Source organism: Dromiciops gliroides, chromosome 1, assembly GCF_019393635.1.
Source record: "Dromiciops gliroides isolate mDroGli1 chromosome 1, mDroGli1.pri, whole genome shotgun sequence".
Lineage (NCBI taxonomy): Eukaryota > Metazoa > Chordata > Mammalia > Microbiotheria > Microbiotheriidae > Dromiciops > Dromiciops gliroides.
In genome coordinates, this window is record NC_057861.1 from 674,772,164 (window position 1) to 674,795,187 (window position 23,024).

Genomic DNA, 23,024 nt, shown 5'->3' on the forward strand with positions numbered 1-23,024 from the left:
ATGACTCCTGATAAAATATGAAAACATGCCACCCACCACCAGATAGAGAACTGATGGATGAAAGCGCAGATTGAAACATTCTCTCTCTCCCTCTCCCTCTCCCTCCCCCCCCTCTTTCTCTCTCTCTCCCCTAATGCAGAAATTTCCATGACTATACATATTTGTAATGGTGTTTGTTTTCCTTGCCTTCTCAATAGGTGGCCAAAAGGGGAAAGGGAGGGAAAGGATTTGGAACTAATACAAGGAAATTTTAAATGTGGTGTGGTTTTTTTTGGGGGTGGGGATAGACAGGGATAGAGACAGAGAAAGAAAGGTGAGGGGGAAGTAGAGGGGGGGTGAGAGAAATAGACAGAAACAGAGAGACAGAGACAGAAAGAGAGATGGGTCAGGGAAAAAAGGGGAGAAGGGTAGGAGGTAGGCTAGAGAGCCAGAGTGGTTAAGAGGGCCCTGTAATTCCTGAATTGCTTTCAGCCCAGACCACAAGGAATAGTATGAATAAGCTTAAAGCAAAAAAGGCATCAATGTCAGGGTGTCATAGCACAGGGAATCTTCTTTTTCCTAAAGGGCCAAGGTGGGGACTGATGGCACTTGTTCCAAAATGGATTTCATGACAGTATGTCCCTTTATTTGGAGAAGGGGCTAAGGTAAAAGTAAGTGGAGCACTTACCAGGGTCCTGGGCTCTGCCATCAAACTGCTGCTGCTCAGTGGAAAAGAAAAAGGAAATGAGAGAGAAGCACTTAGCAGTCACCCCGCCTGTGTACACACCTGAAACAATATCTAGTTCTAATATCCAGAATTGCTATGCCCTTTGCCTGTTCTAGCTGAAGGTTCTAGATGTGGGTAGCTCCCTGATTTAGACCTCTTATCCATCAATCGAGAAACAAGCATTTATTAAGTACCTACTGCCTACCAGGTTGGGGAGAACTTAATGGCTAAGTGGTTAGAGCTCTGGACCTGGAGTCAGGAATACCTGAAATCTAATGCAGCCTCAGACATTTACTAACTGTGTGACCCTGAACAAGTCACTTAACCTCTGTTTACCTTAGTCCACTAGATAAAGAAATGGCAAACCACTCCAATATCTTTGCCAAGAAAACCCCATGATCAGTATTGTCATGCTATGGTCCACAGGGTCCCGAAGAGTCATTCACGAATGACTGAACAACTGCAACCTCCCAGGTTAACATTCTAGGTATTGCAGATACTAAGACAAAAAAATAAACAGTCTCTGTTCTCAAGGGAATTACATTCTATGAGGAAGTTAGTATGTGTGTACATGCATATATATATATAATATATATATATATATATATTTGTTGGGTTTGGTGGGGCAATGAAGGTTAAGTGACTTGCCCAGGGTCACACAGCTAGTAAGTGTCAAGTATCTGAGGCCGGATTTGAACTCAGGTCCTCCTAAATCCAGGGCCAGTGCTTTATCCCACTGCACCATCTAGCTGCCCCCACGCATATATATATATATATATATATATATATATATATATATATATATATATATATTTGTTCAGTCATCTTTCAGTCGTGTCTGCCTCAGTCATTTTGACCGTATTTAGGGTTTTCTTGGCAAAGATACAGGAGTAGTTTGCCATTTCCTTCTCCAGTTCATTTTACATATGGGGAACTGAGGTAAACAGGTTAAGTAACTTGCCAGAGGTCATACAGCTAGTAAATGTCTCCAGTCAGATTTGAACTCATGAAGATGAGTCTTCCTGACTGCAGGCCTGGAACTCTATCCACTATACCACATATATATGTGTGTGTGTGTGTGTGTGTGTGTGTGTGTGTGTGTGTGTATACACATACATACATATGTAAGTACACACAAAATTATACCAAAAAAATACAAGGTAACTGGATGAAAGAGGTAGGCTACATGAGTAGAAGGTGACATAGACTGAATTTTGAAGTAAACAAGAGATGGGGAAGATGTGGAAGAGAAGTGGTATCTTAAGAGATAGTTCTGGTACCAGTGGTCATTAGTGGAATTGCCCTTTGAGATAATATTTATAAAGTGCTTAACCCAGCACCTAGCACACAGTAGGCACTTAATATATATTTGTCTCATACCTTTTTCCCTCCCCCTCAAATCCATTTGACTGAAATAGAATTAGTAGTACCAGACTTAGGATGCTGCTGGCTTCATCATTCTTCTTTTTTCTTAGCTCACCAGTAGAATTTTCATTTCTCCTGGTACTAGACAAAAGAAAAAATTAAGGGAAGGGCTGAAAGATGTCTTCAGGTAATTTTGCATTAGTGATCTTAAAACTCTGGGTAAAACTGTTTTTAATAGGACAGGAGCCTCAGCAGAACAAGCTTTCCCTATCATAGAATGGCTCTCAGACCCAGCTATTGAAAGGTAAGGGCAGTTGCATGCTGTGAAACCTGGGGAGAAAAGGGAAAAGGAGGTCAATACTTTACCTGTCCCACTAATAGAGTCTGGGAGGATTGTCCACATGTTTGCTGGCTTAGAGCCATTCTAGAATAAAAGGAAGGAGTATTGAGGATAGTCAGTGGGGTTACAGTGCTACTATGCCTAGAGAAATTTCTACTCTATTACCTATATTCTCTTCATGATGACATCTTAGGGCTTCACACTTGATAAAGGGATAAGTAATTTGGGTACAAAAATGATCCACTGAATTGACATTTATCTATTAAAGCTGAATTTTGTTGCATTCCCCAGTATAATAATGGCTTCTAAATGGAATAGGGAACCACAATACTTAAGAACTAAGTAGTCTTCAGTCCTCATTAGGTGATGCTAAATCAGGGCTTGAACTTTTTCCACTCACATCCTTTTTTGCCTGAGAAAGTTTTACATGACTCTGGGTATATATACATATATATATACATATATGAATTAATTTTTTTTGGTCATTGCATGTTCAGCAAACCTTTTACTGTTGCCAAATTTTTGTGACCCCCCCCCCACATTCAGTTACGCAACCCTATATGGGGTCACAACCCACAGCTTAAGCAGCTTTGTGTTAGATGATGCGGGCAGAGAAAAAAATCTTATAACAAGCTTGATGCATCCATCCATCCATCCATTCAATAGACATTTCCTGAGTATCTACTCTGTGCCCAGCCCCTGGCTTCAATGCTGAGGGAAAGGAAGATAAGGAAATTCTACAGCTGAAGTAAGAGAAGGAGTAAAGGGAGATAATAAAGAATAAAATTCTGAATACAGAAAGGAAAACAATTCAAATGAGTTGCAAAAACAGGACATGTCTGAAGACAAAAATGTGGATGCACAGAAAACCAACCAACGTAAAAGGAAAAAAGAAATATACAGAAGATGGTAATAAGCCTAGGTAATAGAAAATGACTATAAAAGCTGGCAAAGCTCTATAAAAATAGTGTCAAGTGCTAAATAAAGCTCACAGTGATCTGAGGCTGCCAAGGAAATTTAAAGACAACAAAAATATGTAGGTTTTTAAAGTTACACTGGAAGAAAAGATCCAAGAAGGGAGAGGACCGTTGCTAGGGAAGGTAATAGCTAACAACAGAGAGAAACCAATGTTCCTCAATTCTCATTTGCTTTGTTTCCTCTGTCAAGGAGAACAGCCCTTGCACTAGAAATGATAAAACAAAAAAATGGCGAACAGGAGATGATACCTGAGGTCAATAAAGTCATAGTAGGAGAGCATCTATTTGCCCTTGAGTAATTCAAGTCACCTCTCCCAGATGCACCGTATCTCCAGGTGCCAAAAGAATTGTTGTATATAATTGCTGTCAGTGATATTTGAAAGATATGGAAAATGGGAAAGGTAGCACAAAGTTGGAGAACAGCAAATGTCCTGGAAAAAAAGCAGAATCTGAAAACTACAGGCTAGTCAACTTGATTTTTAATTCCTAAAAAATTCTATACTGGATCATTATAGAAGTTCTTGGTAAACTTTTAGAAAGGGCTGAGGTGACAGTATGTGAGCATGACTTCTCAAGAACAGATGATCCCAGGCTTCCTGCCCAAACCCAATCCAGAAGAACCAGAGGCCAGCACACCCTTTTCCTATCTCTCTCCCTATCCAGCCCAGAACAGCCAGTGAGAGTATGATCAAAGCCCAGTGTGCTCTCTTCCTCTTCTGATGCCCCCCAAATCGACTACCTATACTCCCATTCATCCCAGAGGAGCAGTCAGGAGACAAAAGGACCAGTGCCCTTAGCCTTTGACTTGAACCACCACCTGATGGACACAGTGAAGGTTGTAGAGGAACCCAACTCATTTGTACCCACCCCAAGAAATATTGACAAGGATCCCACATAGAGGAACAATTTGGAAAAACAAAGGGAATTGCTCCAAAAGACTGCCGGAAGCCACTGGAGGCTAAGAAAGGGACTCACTTAGGGACTTGAAGTTTGTGAACACTGGGCCTCCACAGGGCAAATATGAGTTAACAAAAGTAAAAAAAAGTAAACCCAAATGAAGAAAGTTTGACACCTCTGATTTAAGAACATGAAAAATTCAACTAAAAAGTTATTGGAGGGGCAGCTAGATGGCGCAGTGGATAAAGCACCGGCCCTGGATTCAGGAGGACCTGAGTTCAAATCCAGCCTCAAAGACTTGACACTTACTAGCTGTGTGACCCTGGGCAAGTCACTTAACCCTCATTGCCCCACAAAAAAAAAACAAAACAAAACAAAAAAAAAAAGAAAAAAAAAGTTATTGGAACAGTAACTTTGGTTAAGTAGCAAGATAGAAAACAAAAAATCTTTCTTTATGTTACTAACAAAACCCAAGAAGTAAAGATAGAAAAAAAATTTCTTTAAATATAATTACAGAATCTAATATCTAGGAGTCCACCTACAAAGAGACACATAGGAATTATATGAACATAGCTATAAAACACTCTTTATAGAAATATAAACCTAAATGAATAGAGAGATATTAATTACTCTTGGTTGGACTGTGACAACATAATAAAAATGCTAATACAACCTAAATTAATTTATAGATTCAGCGTTATACTAATCAAACTACTTTATAGAACTAAAAAAATGTAATAACAAAATTCATCTGGAGAACGGTTAAGTGAGAGTATCAGGGCAGACCATTTTTAAAGTGGGAAAGAAGTGTACCTAGGTATACCAAATTGCAAACTAGACTATGAGGCAATAATTATCAAAACTTATCTAATACTTATTTAAAAATATCAAAGTTGGGCAGCTAGGTGGCGCAGTGGATAACGCACCGGCCCTGGATTCAGGAGTACCTGAGTTCAAATCCGACCTCAGACACTTGACACTTACTAGCTGTGTGACCCTGGGCAAGTCACTTAACCCTCATTGCCCAGCCAAAAAAAAAATAATAATAAATTTAAAAATTATATCAAAGTTAATCAGTGAATTAGATAAGGTATACAAAATCCAGATGCAAATGATCATAGCAGCATAGTATTAGATACACCCAAGAATTTCTACTACTAGGGTAAGCCTTTATTTGACAAAACTCATAGGTAGGGGGGCAGCTAGGTGGCACAGTGGATAAAGCACCGGCCCTGGATTCAGGAGTACCTGAGTTCAAATCCAGCCTCAGACACTTGACACTTACTAGCTGGGCCAAATCACTTAACCCCTCATGCCCTCCCCCTACTCCACCTCCCCCCAAAAAAACCCAAACCAACTACTAGGTAAATAGAAAAGTAGTTTGGGAAGAAATTGGTTATGAGGCCACATCTCACACCATACCATGAACTTCAAAGGGATACATTTTCTAGATATAAGAGGTCATATCATAAGCAAATAAGAGTAGGGAAGCAGTTACCTTTCACGACTATAATAGGAAAAGATTTCCTTGACCCAAATAGGGGCTGAAGTATATCGCAGGTGATAAAAATAGATGCTATTGATTGCATACAAATAAAACTTTCTGTATTATAAAATCAATAGTTAGAATTATAAGGAAAAGAATTACTTAAGGGAAAAATCTTTTGCAGCATAGTTCCCTCATAATGGTCTGATATCCAAGATATATAGAAATTGATATAATCAACTGATAAGACCAAGAGCCATTCCCCAAGAAAGAAATGGTCAAAGGATATGAGGAAGCAGTTTTCAAAAGGACAAACCATCAACACTCAAGTTTTAAGTGCTCCAGATCAATAGAAAGAGAAAGAAAATTGAAAACAATTGTGAGATTCTTATTAATATCCATCAGATTGGAAAAAGATGGTAGCCCAAAAAGAAAATGGAAATTGGTTGGAGGGCTGTATGAAGGACAGGTATACAAATGCTCTTATTGGTGGAGCCATGAATTGATATGATCATTTTGGAAAGTAATTTTAAATTCCACCCAAAAAATCATTGAACTCTTGACTGCCTTGGATATCTACCTACATAGATCAAAGAAAGAGGGAAGGACCTATATGCAACACTTTTGTTATAGCAAAGAACTGACAACAGTGGTGGTGTCCATAACCTGAGAAATGGCTGAACAAATTATTATACATGACTGTAATTGCTTTTTTTTTTTGGTGAGGCAATTGGGGTTAAGTGACTTGCCCAGGGTCACACAGCTAGTAAGTGCCAAATGTTTGAGGCCGGATTTGAACTCAGGTACTCCTGACTCCAGGGCCGGTGCTCTATCCACTGTGCCACCTAGGTGCCCCTGTAATTGCATTATTATTACACCCATAAGATAGGATGAAAGGGACAGATTCAGAGAAACCTGTGAGGCTGGTTATGAACTGATACAAAGGGAAGTGAGCAAAATCAGAATAATTTACAGTGTATCAGAGTGGCCTGGCTAATAAGCCCAGTATTTATGAGGATGCACGGTAGGTTCTGCAGATGCATTCTCCAGGTGCACTGAGTATGTGCAGTTATTATTTTTAGTTTGATCACATCATGAAGAGGAGTCTTTTTGATTGCTGAGACCTAATTTGGTGTGTGTTCAAAAAGTAAAAGAGTGGGGCAGCTAGGTGGTGCAGTGGATAGAGCACCGGCCCTGGATTCAGGAGGACCTGAGTTCAAATCCAGCCTCAGACACTTGACACTTACTAGCTGTGTGACCCTGGGGCAAGTCACTTAACCCCAATTGCCCTCACCAAAAAAAAAGTAAAAGAGGCATCTTTCTTCCCTTGTGTTCCTCTGGATGACTTTGAATAAGGCTGTAAAAGAGATTAGAGATGGCTACAGCTTTGTGGGCTTCAAAAAGTCAGGAGTGGTCCACCAGAAATCCAGGATCTGGGTCCATACTGGGATTTGTTGAAAGTCTGACATTAGGGGCAGCTAGGTGGCGCAGTGGATAGAGCACCAGCCCTGGAGTCAGGAGTATCTGAGTTCAAATCCGGCCTCAGACCCTTAACACTTACTGTGTGACCCTGGGCAGTCACTTAACCCCAAGTGCCTCACTAAAAAAAAAAAAAAGTCTGACATAAAGGTTGAAGTCCCAAGTGACTTGTCTAACCCAGTCCAGCAGTTAGCAGAAATGCATTTCATCCATTCTACCAGCCATGTGACATTTGAAAGTGAACTTGATGGGACAAATGCTCTGTAGAAACTGTGGCCGGTCTCCCTACAGACCAAGGTAGCATAAAAGGAGAAATGTTTCCTCAGGAACTGGGAAAAATGTATTTCCCTTTTTGCTATATATCTATACTAAATATCCATTTTCCAACAAAAGCAAGACCGCCAGTCTCTTCACGTGAGGGATTGCACATTGTAACTGCTCACCAGTCCACCATTACAATGCATGAACAGGAAAACAATGTTGAGAGAGTTAACTAGGATCAATGCAATGACCTATCACTACTCAAGAATAATGATGCATTTACACTCCCCACTTCTTTGACAACAAAAGTGATGGACTTAGAGGCACAGAATGGGATATACATCTTCAGGTACTATTCATGTATTAATTCTTGATTATATTTATTTTTACAAGGAAGGGGTTTTTTTTTTGGAGGAGGGAATGTGGGGAAGTGGAGGAGGTAGTGACAGTGATAGCAAAAGAAAAGAAAACAGAAAGGGAAAGAAAAGAAAAAGGAAAGGAAAAAGGGCATTATAAAATCTTTTTTAAATGCATGGAAGTGAGCAGATGGAAGTTTAGAAGGTGAGTCAGACAAGCAGAGAAGGCTCGATTAGAATTACTGTATTGTTTCATATGTACCCCAAAAAACCCTCAGCCCAAGCTGTATCTAATAGATTAAAAGAAAAAATTAAAGAAAGTGAAAATAGCATGCTTCAGTCTGTTCATCAATATCAGTTCTTCTTTGGAGGTGGATAGTATGTTTCATCAGTAGACCTTGGGGGTTGTGTTGAATCATTGTATTGTTGAGAATAGTCAAATCATTCACAGCTCTTCATCAAACAATATTGCTGTCTCTGTGCACAGTGTTCTCTTGGTTCTGCTCACTTCACTATACATCATTTCATACATGTCTTTCCAGGCCTTTCTGAAGTCATCCTGCTTGTCATTTCTTATAGCACAATAATATTCCATCACCATCATATGCCACAATCCCCAGTTGATGGGTATTCCTTTGATTTCCAATTCTTAGCTAGCACAAAAAAAAGCTGCTATAAATATTTTTTTGTACAAATAGTACTTTTTCTCTTTTTGGGGATGTCTTTGGGATATAAACCTAGCAGTGGTATTGCTGGATCAAGGGTATGCACAAATTCTATAGCCCTCTGGCATAGAGTTTGAACACTTCTAATGATGGAGAACTCATTACCTCCTGAAACAGCCCATTATATTTTTGGACACTTCAGATTTTTAAGAAGTTCTTCCCTATATTGAATTGAAATCTGACTTTGGGAGCCATGCTAAAATAAATCTAATCCTTCCATATTATAAAAAAGAAAGTACTCATGTTTATTGATTTTCATCAGGCTCATAATAAAAATGATTAATTTTTTAAAAAAGATTATGCCATAGTAATCTTATTTTCTTTTAACAAGGTTACTAAACTGATAGAAGGAGATTGCAGTAAAATAGTTTAATCCAGCATTTAGCAACACTTTTGAGCTAGTATATCATGTTCTTCTTATGAAGAAGACGGAGAAGTGTGGATTACATGATAAAACAATTAGATTGATTCAAAACATCGTTGGATGGTTGGACTACAAGAATAGTCACTAATGGTTTGATGTCAATTTCTTAGAAAGTCTCCTGTGAAATAGCTCAGGGACCTGTACTTGGTCCTGTTATGTTGAATATTTTAGTGATTTGGATAATGGTCTAGATCACATGCTCACCAAATTTGCCATGGGACACAAAGCTGGAAGGATAGGGAGGCACCGAATGACAGAATCAGGATCCAAGAAGATCTTAACAGGTTAGATAATTAAACCAAATCCATATAAAATAACATCCAGCCAGGATAAATGTATTGTCTTACACTTAGGTTTTAAAAAAATCAGCTTCATGAATACTTTCAAGATAAGGGAAGCAATGGGTAGATAGCTGCATGTCTGAAAAAGACCTGAGGTTTCCATGAATCAGCAGTGGTGATCCTGCAGCCAAAAATACCTAATGCAATCTTGGACAGCACTAAAAGAGCCCTTGCTGCCAGAAATAAGAAAGCCATGCTCCCTTTCGACTCTGCCCTTATCAGATCTCACATGGAGTTTGGTGTTTTGCTCTGGGTTCTCTGTTTTAAGAAAGTCATAGATAACCTGGAGAACATCCATGAGAAGGTAACTAGATGGTAAAAGAGTCTTGAGTCCAACTGGGGCTGGTGAGGCTGGAGAAGACCCAAAGGGGACATGATAAATGTGTTCAAGTATTAGAAAGATTTTCATATGAAAGTGGGATTTCACCCGTTCTATTTGACACAAGAGGGCAGAATCAGGAAAAATGAGTAAGAGATAGAAAAACAGGCAGTTTCAGGCTTAACATGGCTGCAGGTGGGGTGGGGAAAGATATTCCTAACAATTAGGGATAGGGATAGGAAATAGGGTTAAGGATAATTGTATTGGTATAGGGAACTTCCTCTTACCGATGCAAGTCAAAGCCTTCTCTGCAAATCAAAATCTTAGAGAATTGCCTAGAGCCTTGAGAAGCCCTGATGGAAATTGAAAAGCAATGCCAAACACTGTTCTCCTGAGGTCCAGAGAATGACTGACCATTGTACACGTGCTGCATTATGCAAGTCATCAGACAGAATCCAATCCAGTGACCTTCAGTCTTTGCTTTGTGCTATTCCTCAAAATGTTCTCTGGAGAGTACAGCACCAGGACACTTTGTGGATTTCTGACGTTGTCATGGCATCCTTAGCAAAGCAAGTATTTGTCAATGTAGTCCTACAAGTCTTTTTTGTTCTAAGTGTTTCTTTTGTGATATGTGAAATAGCTTTCCTATATCTGATATCTACTACTTTTGTACATTGAGTATCTTTTCTAGATGGGACCCCGTCAATTCCTTTTGGAGAAACTCTAGCTGTGTTTAAGAGACTTTTCATTGAAGCTTTTTCCAGGGTTATAAATAACTAGATCAAGAGTTTTTTTTCTTTTTTTTTAAATAAACATTTATTAAGTACTGACTATGTGCCTGGCACTGTGCTAAGTGCTAGACTCAAACCCAAGTCTTCTTCTTCTTTTTTTTTTTTTTTTGGTGAGGCAACTGGGATTAAGTGACTTGCCCAGGGTCACACAGCTAGTAAGTGTCAAGTGTCTGAGGTCAGATTTGAACTCAGGTCCTCCTGAATCCAGGGCTGGTGCTCTATCCACTTCGCCACCTAGCTGCACCCTAGATCAAGAGTTCTTAATCTTTGTGTATGTGTCATAGATCCCTTTTACAGTCTAGTGAAGTTTATGGACCCCTTCTCAAAATGATGTTTTCAAATAATCGAAAGAAGTGCTAAATTTCATTTAGAGGCCAGTGAAAATAAAGATGAATTTTTTTCTCTCAAGTTCACATAACCTCCAATATCTATCTATGAGGTCTAAGGATCCCAGGTTCAGAATCCCTAAACTAGAAGATATGAGAGAATAGATTGATCCCTCTCTCTTTGGGGTCAAGCTCTGTCAACACTGAACTGGTCTGCATGAGTCAAAAGCTGGGGCCCCTTTCTTGAAAGTGGTACCCTTTAAGTTGAAGTTAACAAAGACATGACCCCTCAAAGAACTTACAGAATAATAAAAGGATAAGATACATATTAATACTATAAATACAAAGGAAAGCATGAAATTGCAATTGGAGAAACAATAGACATATTGCTCTTTCTGATGAGGGTCATGGGAGGAAGAATACTTTTGGCCCATAACACTGGACCAAGGGGAAATGCTTCAATATTTTTTTTTAAGTGAGGCAATTGGGGTTAAGTGACTTGCCCAGGGGCACACAGCTAGTAAGTGTCAAATGTCTGAGACCGGATTTGAACTCAGGTAACTCCTGACTCAGGGCGGTGCTCTATCCACTGTGCCACCTAGCTGCCCCCTGAAAATGCTTCAATATTAAAACATTCTTAGAGGGAAGAAACAAACAAACAGCCACAGCAACAACACAACAACAACAATAACAACAACAAAAACCCTATTCCAGGATAGACACAGCCTATCTCAAATTGAGCAGCTAGGTAGCACAGTGGATAGAATGTCTTCCTGAGTCAGGAAGATCTGAATTCAAGTCTGGCCTCAGACACTTACTAGCTGTGTGACCCTGAACAAGTCACTTAACCCTGTTGACCTCAGTTTCCCTTATCTGTAAAATGAACTGGAGTAGGAAATGGCAAACCACTCCAGTATCTTTGCTAAGAAAACCCCAAATAGGATCATGAAGAGCTGTCCATGGCCTAAACATCAACAACAATCTCAAAATCAGGCCAAATTCAGTACATTCCATCACTCTACCAACACAAGCGTTCAATGGAAATTACAAGATTTAGAGCAGAAAGGGGCCTTAAAGACAATCTAGTATAATCTCTTCATTTTACAGATAAGAAAGTGAGAATCAGAGAGCTATGTGACTTTCCTGTATTATACAAGTACTAAACAACTAGACCAGGTTTGGAAGCCAAGACCTCAGATTCCTAATCACATGTTCTTCCACTCTACCTTGTGCTGCCTCCTAGAACTCATTACTCATGGTATTTAAAGGTGAACCTACTAGCAGGTTCCGTGTCACCCCATACCTGGAAGGCACATCCTTCTCACCTCTGCTTGATAGGATCCCCTCACTTCTTTCAAGATTCAGCTTAAGCACCCCCCTTTTCCTGATTCCTCAAAATGCTAGTGCTTGGGCAGCTAGGTGACTAAAGCACTGGCCCTGGATTCAGGAGGACCTGAGTTCAAATCTGACCTCAGACACTTGACACTTGCTAGCTGTGTGACCCTGGGTAAGTCACTTAACCTCACTGCCCCACAAAAAATAAAATAAAATGGGGGTGCAGCTAGGTGGCACAGTGGATAGAGCACCAGCCCTGGAGTCAGGAGTACCTGAGTTCAAATCGGCCTCAGACACTTGACACTTACTAGCTGTGTGACCCTGGGCAAGTCACTTAACCCTCATTGCCCCATTAAAAAAAAATCCTAGTGCTCTCCCTCTCTAACAATCTTATGTTTATTTTGAGTGGATTCTGCATGTGGAATCTCATCGGGAGCTACCTCCCCAATGTGGCACTCATAGGCTATGGATTTTCCAGAGGGGTGACTACAGCTCAAGATTCAAGGTTACTCTTTGGGTCTGCACTCCTCAACCAAACATTTATGTCAGTGTGTAGACCAGCATAGTTGAAAGGTGGTAAGGAATAAAAACTAAACATTCTATAACTTAGAAGGGATTCTGATTTGGGGGTAATTTAATTGCATATTTAAAAACCAGTGCAATAAACTTGCCCCAGGGCTCAGACTACCTTAATGTTTTTGTCTCCAGACACTCATTAGTTTTTGTTTTTTTTTTTTATTTTTTTTTTAAGTGAGGCAATTGGGTTAAGTGACTTGCCCAGGGTCACACCAGCTAGTAAGTGTTGAGTGTCTGAGGCCAGATTTGAACTCAGGTACTCCTGACTCCAGGGCCAGTGCTCTATCCACTGCGCCACCTAGCTGCCCCCCAGACACTCATTTTGTATAGATCCAATATAGGAATCTGGGAAATGGATTGGGTAGATTGTCATAAGTTAAGGTAAGGTCCCTCCCTCACTGAAGGAAGTCAGCCCTGAAGCAGAAAGGATTGTCAAATGAAGCTATGCCTCTCTCACTCCTGCCTAGGAGGTAATAAACTTCACAACTAAGGGCCCCAAAGAACAGAATTAGAGATGTTTCTGGCATCTTGGTTAAGGGCATCTGATCTTCTGAAAGAGCACAGTATTATACTCCAGATGAAAAGAGCACTGTAACATCCTAGCTGAAAGAGCACAGTCACGATCAGCTGATCATTGGCTCACCGTGGAAAGAAAAGATATCTAGGCCCTTGAAGTTTTGTAGTTGTATGTTGCCTTGGTCACATGTGTTCCCTACACATTTGCTTCACAAACATAGTCCTCAACCTTTCTGCCCACCTCTTTTTCTAACATGGACTCTGTGTGACTTTATGGGAGGATACACCAAGGATTTCATGGTGAATGCTTTATGACTACTATTCTAGCTCTGCCATTTAAGGTAAATGTCTTTTTCTTTTTTTAAAAAACTAAACTAAATTGTATTTCTTTTTTTTGGTTGTTGTTTGTTTGTTTGTTTTTTAGTGAGGCAATTGGGGTTAAGTGACTTGCCCAAGGTCACACAGCTAGTAAGTGTAAAGTGTCTGAGGATGGATTTGAACTCAGGTACTCCTGACTCCAGGGCCAGTGCTCTATCCACTGCGCCACCTAGCTGTCCCAAAATTGTATTTCTAATGACCAGAAATCGATTTTCTCTCCCTCCCACCCCCAGCTTCCACCACTAAAAAAAGAAAAGAAAAGAAGAAAACCCTTGTGTAAATTTTTTTAAGCACTAATCACACTCACTGGATGGTTACTAATGGGAATTCAGTGGTTGGGGCTCCTGGTTATAGTGTTAGGAGGTTATCCTCAGCATTATTCCTAGAACTTGAAGAAGCAGTCACCTGCTCCTCTGGGTATATAACTTGTCAGTATGAGTGCAAGTAGGGGAATGAGCCTAAAGGACATGTATACACACACCACACACACACACACACACACCACACACCACACACCCGCCCATATGGGTTATCTTTGATAAGCAGCTCTCCCCAATTAGCTGAAAGTAAAGGTATTTACCAGGGTGCATAGTGACAATGGTAACTACACACACTTTGCTCCCACAAACCTGGACCGTACCTTCCACAATTGTGCACAGTGTCAATAAGGAAGGGTAGTGTAATGATTGGAAGACGCCACTTGCTGGAGACACTGTAGAAAAGCTCCATCATGAAAGGAAGGTCTTTGAGGGCAAGACCATGAGTCTTTTCTTTGGCATCAGGAAGTGACATAGGCTTGGTGGGAGGAGGAAGGAAGAGACTGGCGCTCAGTCTCATCTCTTTCCTTTGGACTCTGGTGGAGAGCAGAGCTAGAAATGTGCTCTCCCTTTAATAGATAGATGAATATAGGCCTTTCTCTCTCTCTTTACCAAATTCTTATTCTCCTTAATAAATGCTGTAAAAGCCTAACTCTTGCTAAAGCTTATAATTATTGGCAACTACTCATTAAGATATTTTAGACAGACTAGCTAGAATTTTACCCTTTAAACAGTAGGCACATACATAGGCTCAAACTGGCTATATATGTATATACACACATATGCTTATATACATGTGTATACATATGCTGTGCATACATGCATGTGGACATACACACACCCCCAGTGGACATACATATGGCCACATACACTTTATGTGTTTGCACACATGCATACACACATGTGTATTGTGTGTACATGCATACATACAATGCAATCCATTTCTATGCCTATACCTACACTGTGTACATAGAACATGTGTATACCACATGTATGTATGCAGTATGTATATGTGTTGTTTTTTATGAATATGGAACTCCTTTCTGTCACTGCTGGGTCCAGATGCCCTGTATGTTATCATGGTGTCTCATACTGCTCCCTGCTAGGCAGTTTCTGCCAGGCAGGTGGCTCAGCCAGGTTCCCTAGGCCGGCTCTTCTCCCCAGCTGACTCTCATTTCCCAAGACTAGTTCTCTCTTGAATTCATAATAGCTCTCTTTTTCTGCTACCAGGGGCGTGTGGTGGGATGGCTTTACTGATTGTTCCCTAAAATCCCCTGGGCTTATCCCTTATTGGGTGTAATGTCTCCTACGGGGAGAGTGGGCTCCACTATAAAACAGTGGGTGGTGGAAAGCAGAAAAAACTCTTCTCCCTGACCCCTTGCTACCATCTGGTAGAGGAACAAGGGAAAAGGCCCAAACCCATTCCATCTCAAGAGCTGGGTTTCATAGCCTGCTCTCCTCTAAACTGCCGGGGGGGGGGGGGGGCATATTCTACAAAGCTCTGCGCCTTGACTGGGTCATAAGCTAGCTTTTTAAAGGCCACCCCAAGGGGTATAGCTAATGTTCAGTTAGCCAAATGGCAAGCTGAATTCCATTAGGGAAAATTTCACACTTCCTAAAGGGGTAACAGGCCACAGAACATATCTTTGCACTTCATTTGGTACATTAACACTGTGGCTCTGTTACTTGCCCCTTCTGTGATTTCAACAATTGGACTGGAGGGGGAACAATAAATTAATCAGGGGTGTCATGACCAACTCTCCCCCTACTACATGTAAATATTTACTCTGTATATATGTACTACAGAGGCTTCTGGTTTTGCCTCTGAGACTCTCCAGGGAGTCCTTGCTTTACCCTGATTCATCTGGCTAGCCACATGTGACCCCTGTTTTTGCTTCTGAGACCTCATAAGCAATACTGCTTCATCCTGACCCAGCCCCAGCCTGCATTTGTCCTCTGCATTTGTTCCTGGACCTCCTGGGAGCCCTAGATTCAGTCTTCCTTTTGTGCCCCTTTTGCTTTTGCCCCTCTATCAGCCCCCAACCCCCAGCCTTCCTGCTTGTGGCTTCCTCACCTCAGAGCCTTCCCAGAGAGTTCTGCATCAGACTGTAATCTTTAGCTCCTTCCTGTTGTGAGATAGATCTCCTGCCACAGTTTGGACATCACGGAGGGGGGCCCTGAAACACTTTAATAGCCTCCCTCTCTCAAAGGACTTTCTTTCTAGTTGCTGATAATCTGCTTGAATTCATTATTCAATGGTTAGCGTGCTCCCATCCTGTCCTACTCCCTATCCCAGGGATTCTTAACCTCTGCCTGTCATTGTATGCAATTTGTTCCCTGCCACCCCTCCTTCTGTACTGACCCTCCCCTCAATAACCCATCCCAGATCTACCCACCTCTTCCACTGTGCTCTCTGGCATGCCTGTTCCATAGTAAAGAACTTTGCTTTCATCTTAAATCCTTTTCTTTCTCACCCCTTCCATCTTTTTACATTCACAGTAATGTGGCTCCTTCCTGATGACACAGAGTGCCTGGCTATCCTTTCCACCACTGGTTGTACTTTTACTCATACCACAGCTCACTGGCTATGGTGGGGAAGTCAGAATACTCCTTGATCTCTATTACCCCTCAGAGTCTCTACCTCTTCTACCATCACTCAGTAACCTTTCCTCCTGTGAGGCTGATTCAATCTGTATTTACCACCCAATCCCAGATTCTGGTAGCTGTATCCACCTGACCTCTAGGACCCTTTCCTTTCCTGAGTGAGCTCAGCAGCTGGCTCAGTCTTTCCCTCCTCTCCAATTCCTTCCCCTCACACTAGAAGACTTCAACAAATCCCTCCATCCATCCATCCATCCATCCATCCATCCATCCATCCATCCATCCATCCATCCATCCATCCATCTATCCATCTATTACCTATCTTGTCTATCTGTCTGTCTGTCTGTGTATCTATCTATCTATCTATCAATCTACCTATCTAATCTCAATCCCTCAAACACCCTAACTTCCCAGTTTCTCAATACCTGTTTCCCATGATCTACTCCTCATTCTACCTGAGTTACATAAAGAGATGGTCATACCCTTGATCTTGCTAAAATCCATAAGCATTTCTACTACCCTGTTTGCAAAACCTGAAATTCCTGAATTAGATCATAATCATTTTATCATTCCATCTGCCATACAAACTCTAAACCTGTTCTTTGTCCTCACATGACTTCCCTTCCCTTTACCCATTAGTTCTTTTCTAGGTTATCATCCCTGTACTTTCTTCCCATCCTCACCTGGACCCCCTTGGTGAACCAGTTCAACTTATCTTCTACTCTCAAATTCCTTATCCCACTTTTGCTATCATCAATCATGCCTTGCCAAGCCTTTGCATTAATCCCAGCATCCACTGCCTTGGCTACTATTTATGTGCTGCTTGAATGGAACTGGAGAAAAGCACAAACCTGTGCTGACTGGGACCATGCAAATTTCTATTGCATAGTCTCTTTTGTGGTAGTAATGCAATTCTTTTTACACCTCTCTAATCGATTCACTAACCCACTCACTTCAGTGGCTTTTCCAAACCTTTTCATTACTCCTCTTTTTGTTTTGTTTTTGTTTGTTTTATGGTGAGGCAATTGGGGTTAATGGCTTGCCCAGGGTCACACAGCTAGTATGTGTCAAGTGTCTGAGGCCGGATTTGAACTCAGGTCTCCTGACTCCAGGGCCAATGCTCTATCCATTGCGCCACCTAGCTGCCCCTTTTTCATTACTCCTCAAATCATCCATGTCTTTCCCATCCTCAAAAAAAAAAAAAAAAAAGCTCTTCACTATTCCTGCCTGTTGTCATCTTATATTTCTCCCCTTTTGCAGCTTAACTCCTTAAGAAAACCATCTACAATCAGTGCTTCCACTTCCTTTCTTCCTACTCTCATCTTAATTTCTCTGTAGTGTTGCTTTTGGTCTCATCATGCAAGCGAAACTGCTCTATTCATTACCAATGAACTCTTGATCTGCAAATCTACTGGTCTTTTCTCAATCTTTATCTTCTTGACCTCTCTGCAATCTCTGATACTGTTGATTTTCCCTTTTCTCTTTGATTCTTCTCTCTAGGTCTTTCTAATTCTCCTAATTCTCCTTCTACCTCTCTAACCACTGCTTCTCAGTCTTCTTTGATAGATTTTCTTTTAGGCCATGGCCTATAACTAGGGTGTCTCACAGGATTCTGTCCCAGTCCCTCTGACTCTTCTCCATCTAAACTATTTCATTAGGTGATCTCATCAGCTTCCATGGATTTTAGCTTGTTTATATTCTCATCTGACTATAGAGTCCATCAAGAGTGAGCAGTGTAGGGGCAGCTAGGTGGCACAGTGGATAAAAGCACTGGCCCTGGATTCAGGAGGACCTCAAATCCAGCCTCAGACACTTGACACTTACTAGCTGTGTGACTCTGGGGCAAGTCACTTAACCCTCATTGCCCCCCTCCCCAAAAAGTGAGCAGTGTAAGTGATGAAAGTCAAGGAATTTGATAAAAGTGGATAAAGAGAAGAGAGAAAAGAGAAGGAAGAAGATGGAGAACAGAAAGGGCAGAAAGAAACCATCAGGGGATAGATAAGGGAGACATCACCATTCACAAGATAGATGAGGTTCATTGGAGTTAAAACTAGAAGGAACCTTAGAAGCTGTCTCATCCAACCTAATACTTTTCAGATGAGTAAACAAGAGGTCAAGGAAAAGTGAACTGATTTAACTAAGTAGTAAAGAGAAGAGCTAGCTTCTTTTGAACCTAGCTTCTCAGAACCTGATTGCAAGAGTCTCTGAATTTATACTATACTGCCTCTAGAAAGATATCAGACAGAAATTTTGACTTCAGCTGTTCCCTAAACTGCTTGTTTGTTCTTTGTGGTAGAGACGGGAATTTTCAGCTGCTTTTTTTCGCAGCTTCTGACCTTGCTTCTACAAGCTGACAGCTGTACAGCCAAGCTGACAGGGCCTGCTCCTTGTCTCCTGGACTCAGGGTTGAAAGGAGTACTACTTCAAGGCCAACTTAGCAACGAAGCTGCCATTTTGAGAGCTGCAATCTGACATTCATTGTTCTTTGCAAATGAACTATCATTAATGTCACAGACCTAGTACTGATCTTATCCCTAAGCTAGCTGCTCAAAATGCTCAAGAATCCCTCTGGAAGTTCATCTCAGCCTCATGACTAAGAAAGAAGACAGGGCCTGGGCCACCTTACTCTCTTTACACTTTCCTATCTGGTCCTGGGATTCACCTCAACCAACTCTGAACTTTAGTCCTAAGGTCCAGTTCATCTCATCCTCTACTGGACCTTGCTTTTGAGAATTTGCAGGGCATTGGCCATGTTCCCAAGGGACCTAAGGAACTTGGTATACTCAGTTAATTTAGAAAGGGAGGAGAAGAGACCATGAAAGTAGGGAGAAACAAAGGAACAAACTGTCTTGAAATTCTTGAAATTTTTTAAATGATGTTCTGAGCCATCCCGAAGGGAGATCCAGATGGATGAGCTTCCTTTCCCATCCTCCTTTTCTCTCCAAGAATACCAAGTCATCAGGCCCCTGTGGATAGCTTGCATTATGACTCTGGGGGCACAAAGCTTGCAAAGAGGACACAGCCCCAAAAGGCTCAGGTATGTACTGAGGGATGAGTTCTTCAACACGATTCAACCCTGGTTCTCAGGGTTTGCATCATGCTCATTTGTACTTGTTGACATTTTATTTATTTATTTTTTGCTAGACTTCCTTGAGTATCAATGGCACTACCCCTGACTTAAGAAATATGATCACAAAGGATCTCAGCCAGCATGAACAAACAGTTACAGACAGAGCACCTAAATAGTGAGGAGATCAGACTATAAAGTTCACTCTTAAAGGCCAAAACTCTCCCAGAAATGCTGTAATGCTATGAATCATTGGTTTCTGAGAACCATAATCTCAAAAATAATTAAAATGTCAGGAGCCCTAAAGGGCAATGGAAGGATGCATGACTGTTGTTAAGTAGACTACAGCATGTTACCAACGATGACTCATTCGTGAGGATTGTATGAAAGGCAGTCAGTTTCTATTCAAGAACATTCATTAAGCAATGAGCAAGGACTGTACTAAGTGCCAGGAAGACATCTTAGAAGATACATGTGACTAGAAAAGGAGGTAGAACACTCATCTATTGACAATAAGAGAAATAGATGGTTCAAACCATTCTGGAAAACAATCTGGAATAATGCCCCCAAAAAGCAACTAACCCCAAATCCCACTATAGATATATACCCCCAAGGAATCAAAAAAAGATTGAAAGGTCCTGTATAAACCAAATATTAATAACATCAGTTTTTGTTAGTTTCGCAGTAACAAACAGTTGGAAAAAAGTAGATGATCATCAATTGGACAATGGATGGTTGTGGTACATGCATGTAATAGAATATTTACTGTACTAGAAGAAATTATGAATATGAAATTCAGAAAAGTACAGAAAACTTATATGAACTGATGTCAAGTGAACCAAGAAGAACCAGGAAAACAGAATTCACAATGACTACATGATATAAATGGAAAGAATCAATATAACAGCAGCAAGTGTTATTATAATGACTAAGCTTAGACCAAAAGAAACAATGAGAAGATTCACCTCCCCCCTCTCTTCTTTGTAGAGATTGGGAACTATGGGTATATAACATTGAATGTACTCTCAGACTTGGCTGATAAAACCAAGAGAATATTGTATGATGATCAACTGTGACAGACGTAACTCTTCTCAGCAATACAATGATCCAAGACAATGCCCAAAAGACTTATGGTGGAAAATACTCTCCACATTCAGAAAAAAGAATTGTGGAGTCTGAAAGCAAACTGAAGCATCCTATTTTCACTTTTGTTGTTGCTTTTTTTGTTATTGTTCTTGTTTATTCTTTCTTGTATTTTTTTCCTTTTTCCGATTAATGTGAAAATATGTTTAACATGATAGCAATGTATAACCTATATCAAATTGCTTGATGGCCTTGGGAGGGTGGAGGAAAGGAGAGTGGGAGAAAAATTTGAAACTCAAAAAATATCTTTACATGTAATTGAGAAAAACAATTTTAAATACAGAAAAAAAAAGACTTGGCTGACGTCTTGGTTTATTTTAACAAACTGTTTCCCCCCCCCCCCCGCCACTGCTTTTTTCATTCTTTGTTATAAGAGACAGCTCTTTCAGTAGGGAAGGTAGGAGGAAAATATTCAGAAATGAAGGTGATATAAAAACAAAAGATATCAATACAAAACTAAAAGTTTTTTTAAAGCATTACTTTTCTTAAAAAAGAGAGAGATTATAGATAAATAACCTGAGTACAGGTGTCCAGAAGATACCAAAAGAACCAAGGAAGACCTTCCTTTTGGATACATCCTTCTCTTTTTTGGGGAGGGGGCGGGGCACATGGACGTTAGTGACTTGCCCAGGGTCGCACAGCTAGTAAGTGTCAAGATTTGAACTCAGGTACTCCTGAATCCAGGGCCGATGCTTTATCCACTGTGCCACCTAGCTGCCCCCCCTGGATACATCCTTTCTCAAAGACATGGACAACAATTTCACAGAATGAGAACATGAGGACAGGTTATGATGTATTCTATTAGAAGATTATGCATACTGGTGAAAGCATGGATTCTTCAAAACATGCTCTTAATCAATATTCTTAAGTCTTTATCATGTATGCCTGTCCTGACCTCTTTGATGATAAATTTCTGCAGTTCAGAGACTGTGCTTTGGTTTCTTTTGAATATACCCCATAATAATAACTACACTCAAAAAAAGTCTCACTCATAGGGGCTTGACTGGTTATTCAGCTTCTGGTATCAAAGAAGACTTTCTCAGATGGCTCCTTTCCAGTTCCTGGTGCTTGAAACCATTACGTCCTAAGCAATATTTTTTACTTCTGATATATCCATTAGCTCATCAAGATGAGCGCCCCCCCCAAAAAAGATGAGCACCCCATCCATTGAGGCAGCTCACCACCCCTTTTCAGTTTCTATTCGATGGGATTCTTGCCCAATGCTCCCCTTTAGTCTTCCAAAAGTTAGCTATCCGCCCCACATGCAGGAAGAAGACTTCCACAGGTGCTTTGGCTATCCCATGGAGAACAGCAAAGTACTTGGCATGTCTACTTGCCATTCCTCCCTCTCCCTCTATGACCCACCCAACTCTTTTTACAATTACTCATGTCTATGATGGCATCTTTTATACTCCTTTTTTTAACCCTTTCATAAGCATATTAACATGTAGAGACCTGGTAGAATGGGGGAAATTAAGGTATTTACCTTCTAGGTCTTCTGCAAAGGAGCCAGCCAAGACAGTGATCAGGAGAACTCCCAGTCACTGTTAACACAACCACAAACCAAGGTTCCGGAGCCCAGTAGTCCTCAATGCTAGTCACTACCAAAGGTGTGGGTGAGGAAATCTGAAAACAGAGATGGAAATGCCTGGGGGGAATCAGGCAAGGCTTTGGGAAACTGGCAAGGCAAGAGAGGGAAGACCAGGAGAGAGAATTTCAGAGGGGGCTGTACCTAGTTGGGGGAGGGCATACCTCACCATTAGGGGTTTTGTGCTAGTAGTGGGCACAGTGGTCATCCAGGGAATCACGTGAACAATGACAATGGCAGTGGTACTGAAGAAGGGGAGGGTAGGCCCACTGTCAGTCACACGGACCAGGAGCTCATAAGTATGGGGATCCAAGAGTCCATCATGCTGGAAGGAAAAGACGTTGTGGAGTAGAATATTGTCTTTCATGTAGAACCTTCCATTGCTGTTTCCTACCAAGGAAAGTCATAAAATGGGTCAACTTGATCATCTCCTGTCTCCTTTTTTCTTTTCTATTTTTTCTTTTTCTCCTTCCTTCCTTCCTTCCTTCCTTCCTTCCTTCCTTCCTTCCCTTCCTTCCTTTCCTTCTTTCCTTCCTTCCTTTTCTTCTTTCTTTCTTTCTTTCTTTCTTTCTTTCTTTCTTTCTTTCTTTCTTTCTTTCTTTCTTTCTTTCTTTCTTTCTTTCTTTCTTTTTCTTTTCCCTGCTTCCTTCCCCATTAGAATGGAAGTTTCCATTCTCAACAGATGAATCTATATTAGACCTCTCTCTTAG

At 40.9% G+C, this 23,024-nt stretch overlaps 1 protein-coding gene across 1 annotated transcript in view; it reads right to left on the reverse strand.

Moving 5' to 3' along the window:
- The window catches only part of CDHR4 (cadherin related family member 4), a gene marked incomplete at its 5' end in the record, with an annotated part of 41,404 nt that overhangs the window by 817 nt on the left and 17,563 nt on the right, over window positions 1–23,024 (reverse strand). Inside the window, 5 exon segments of the mRNA XM_044000890.1 lie at window positions 668–698; window positions 2,087–2,206; window positions 2,433–2,495; window positions 22,213–22,352; window positions 22,484–22,704. Of these exon segments, the coding sequence (XP_043856825.1) occupies window positions 668–698; window positions 2,087–2,206; window positions 2,433–2,495; window positions 22,213–22,352; window positions 22,484–22,704 (575 nt within the window).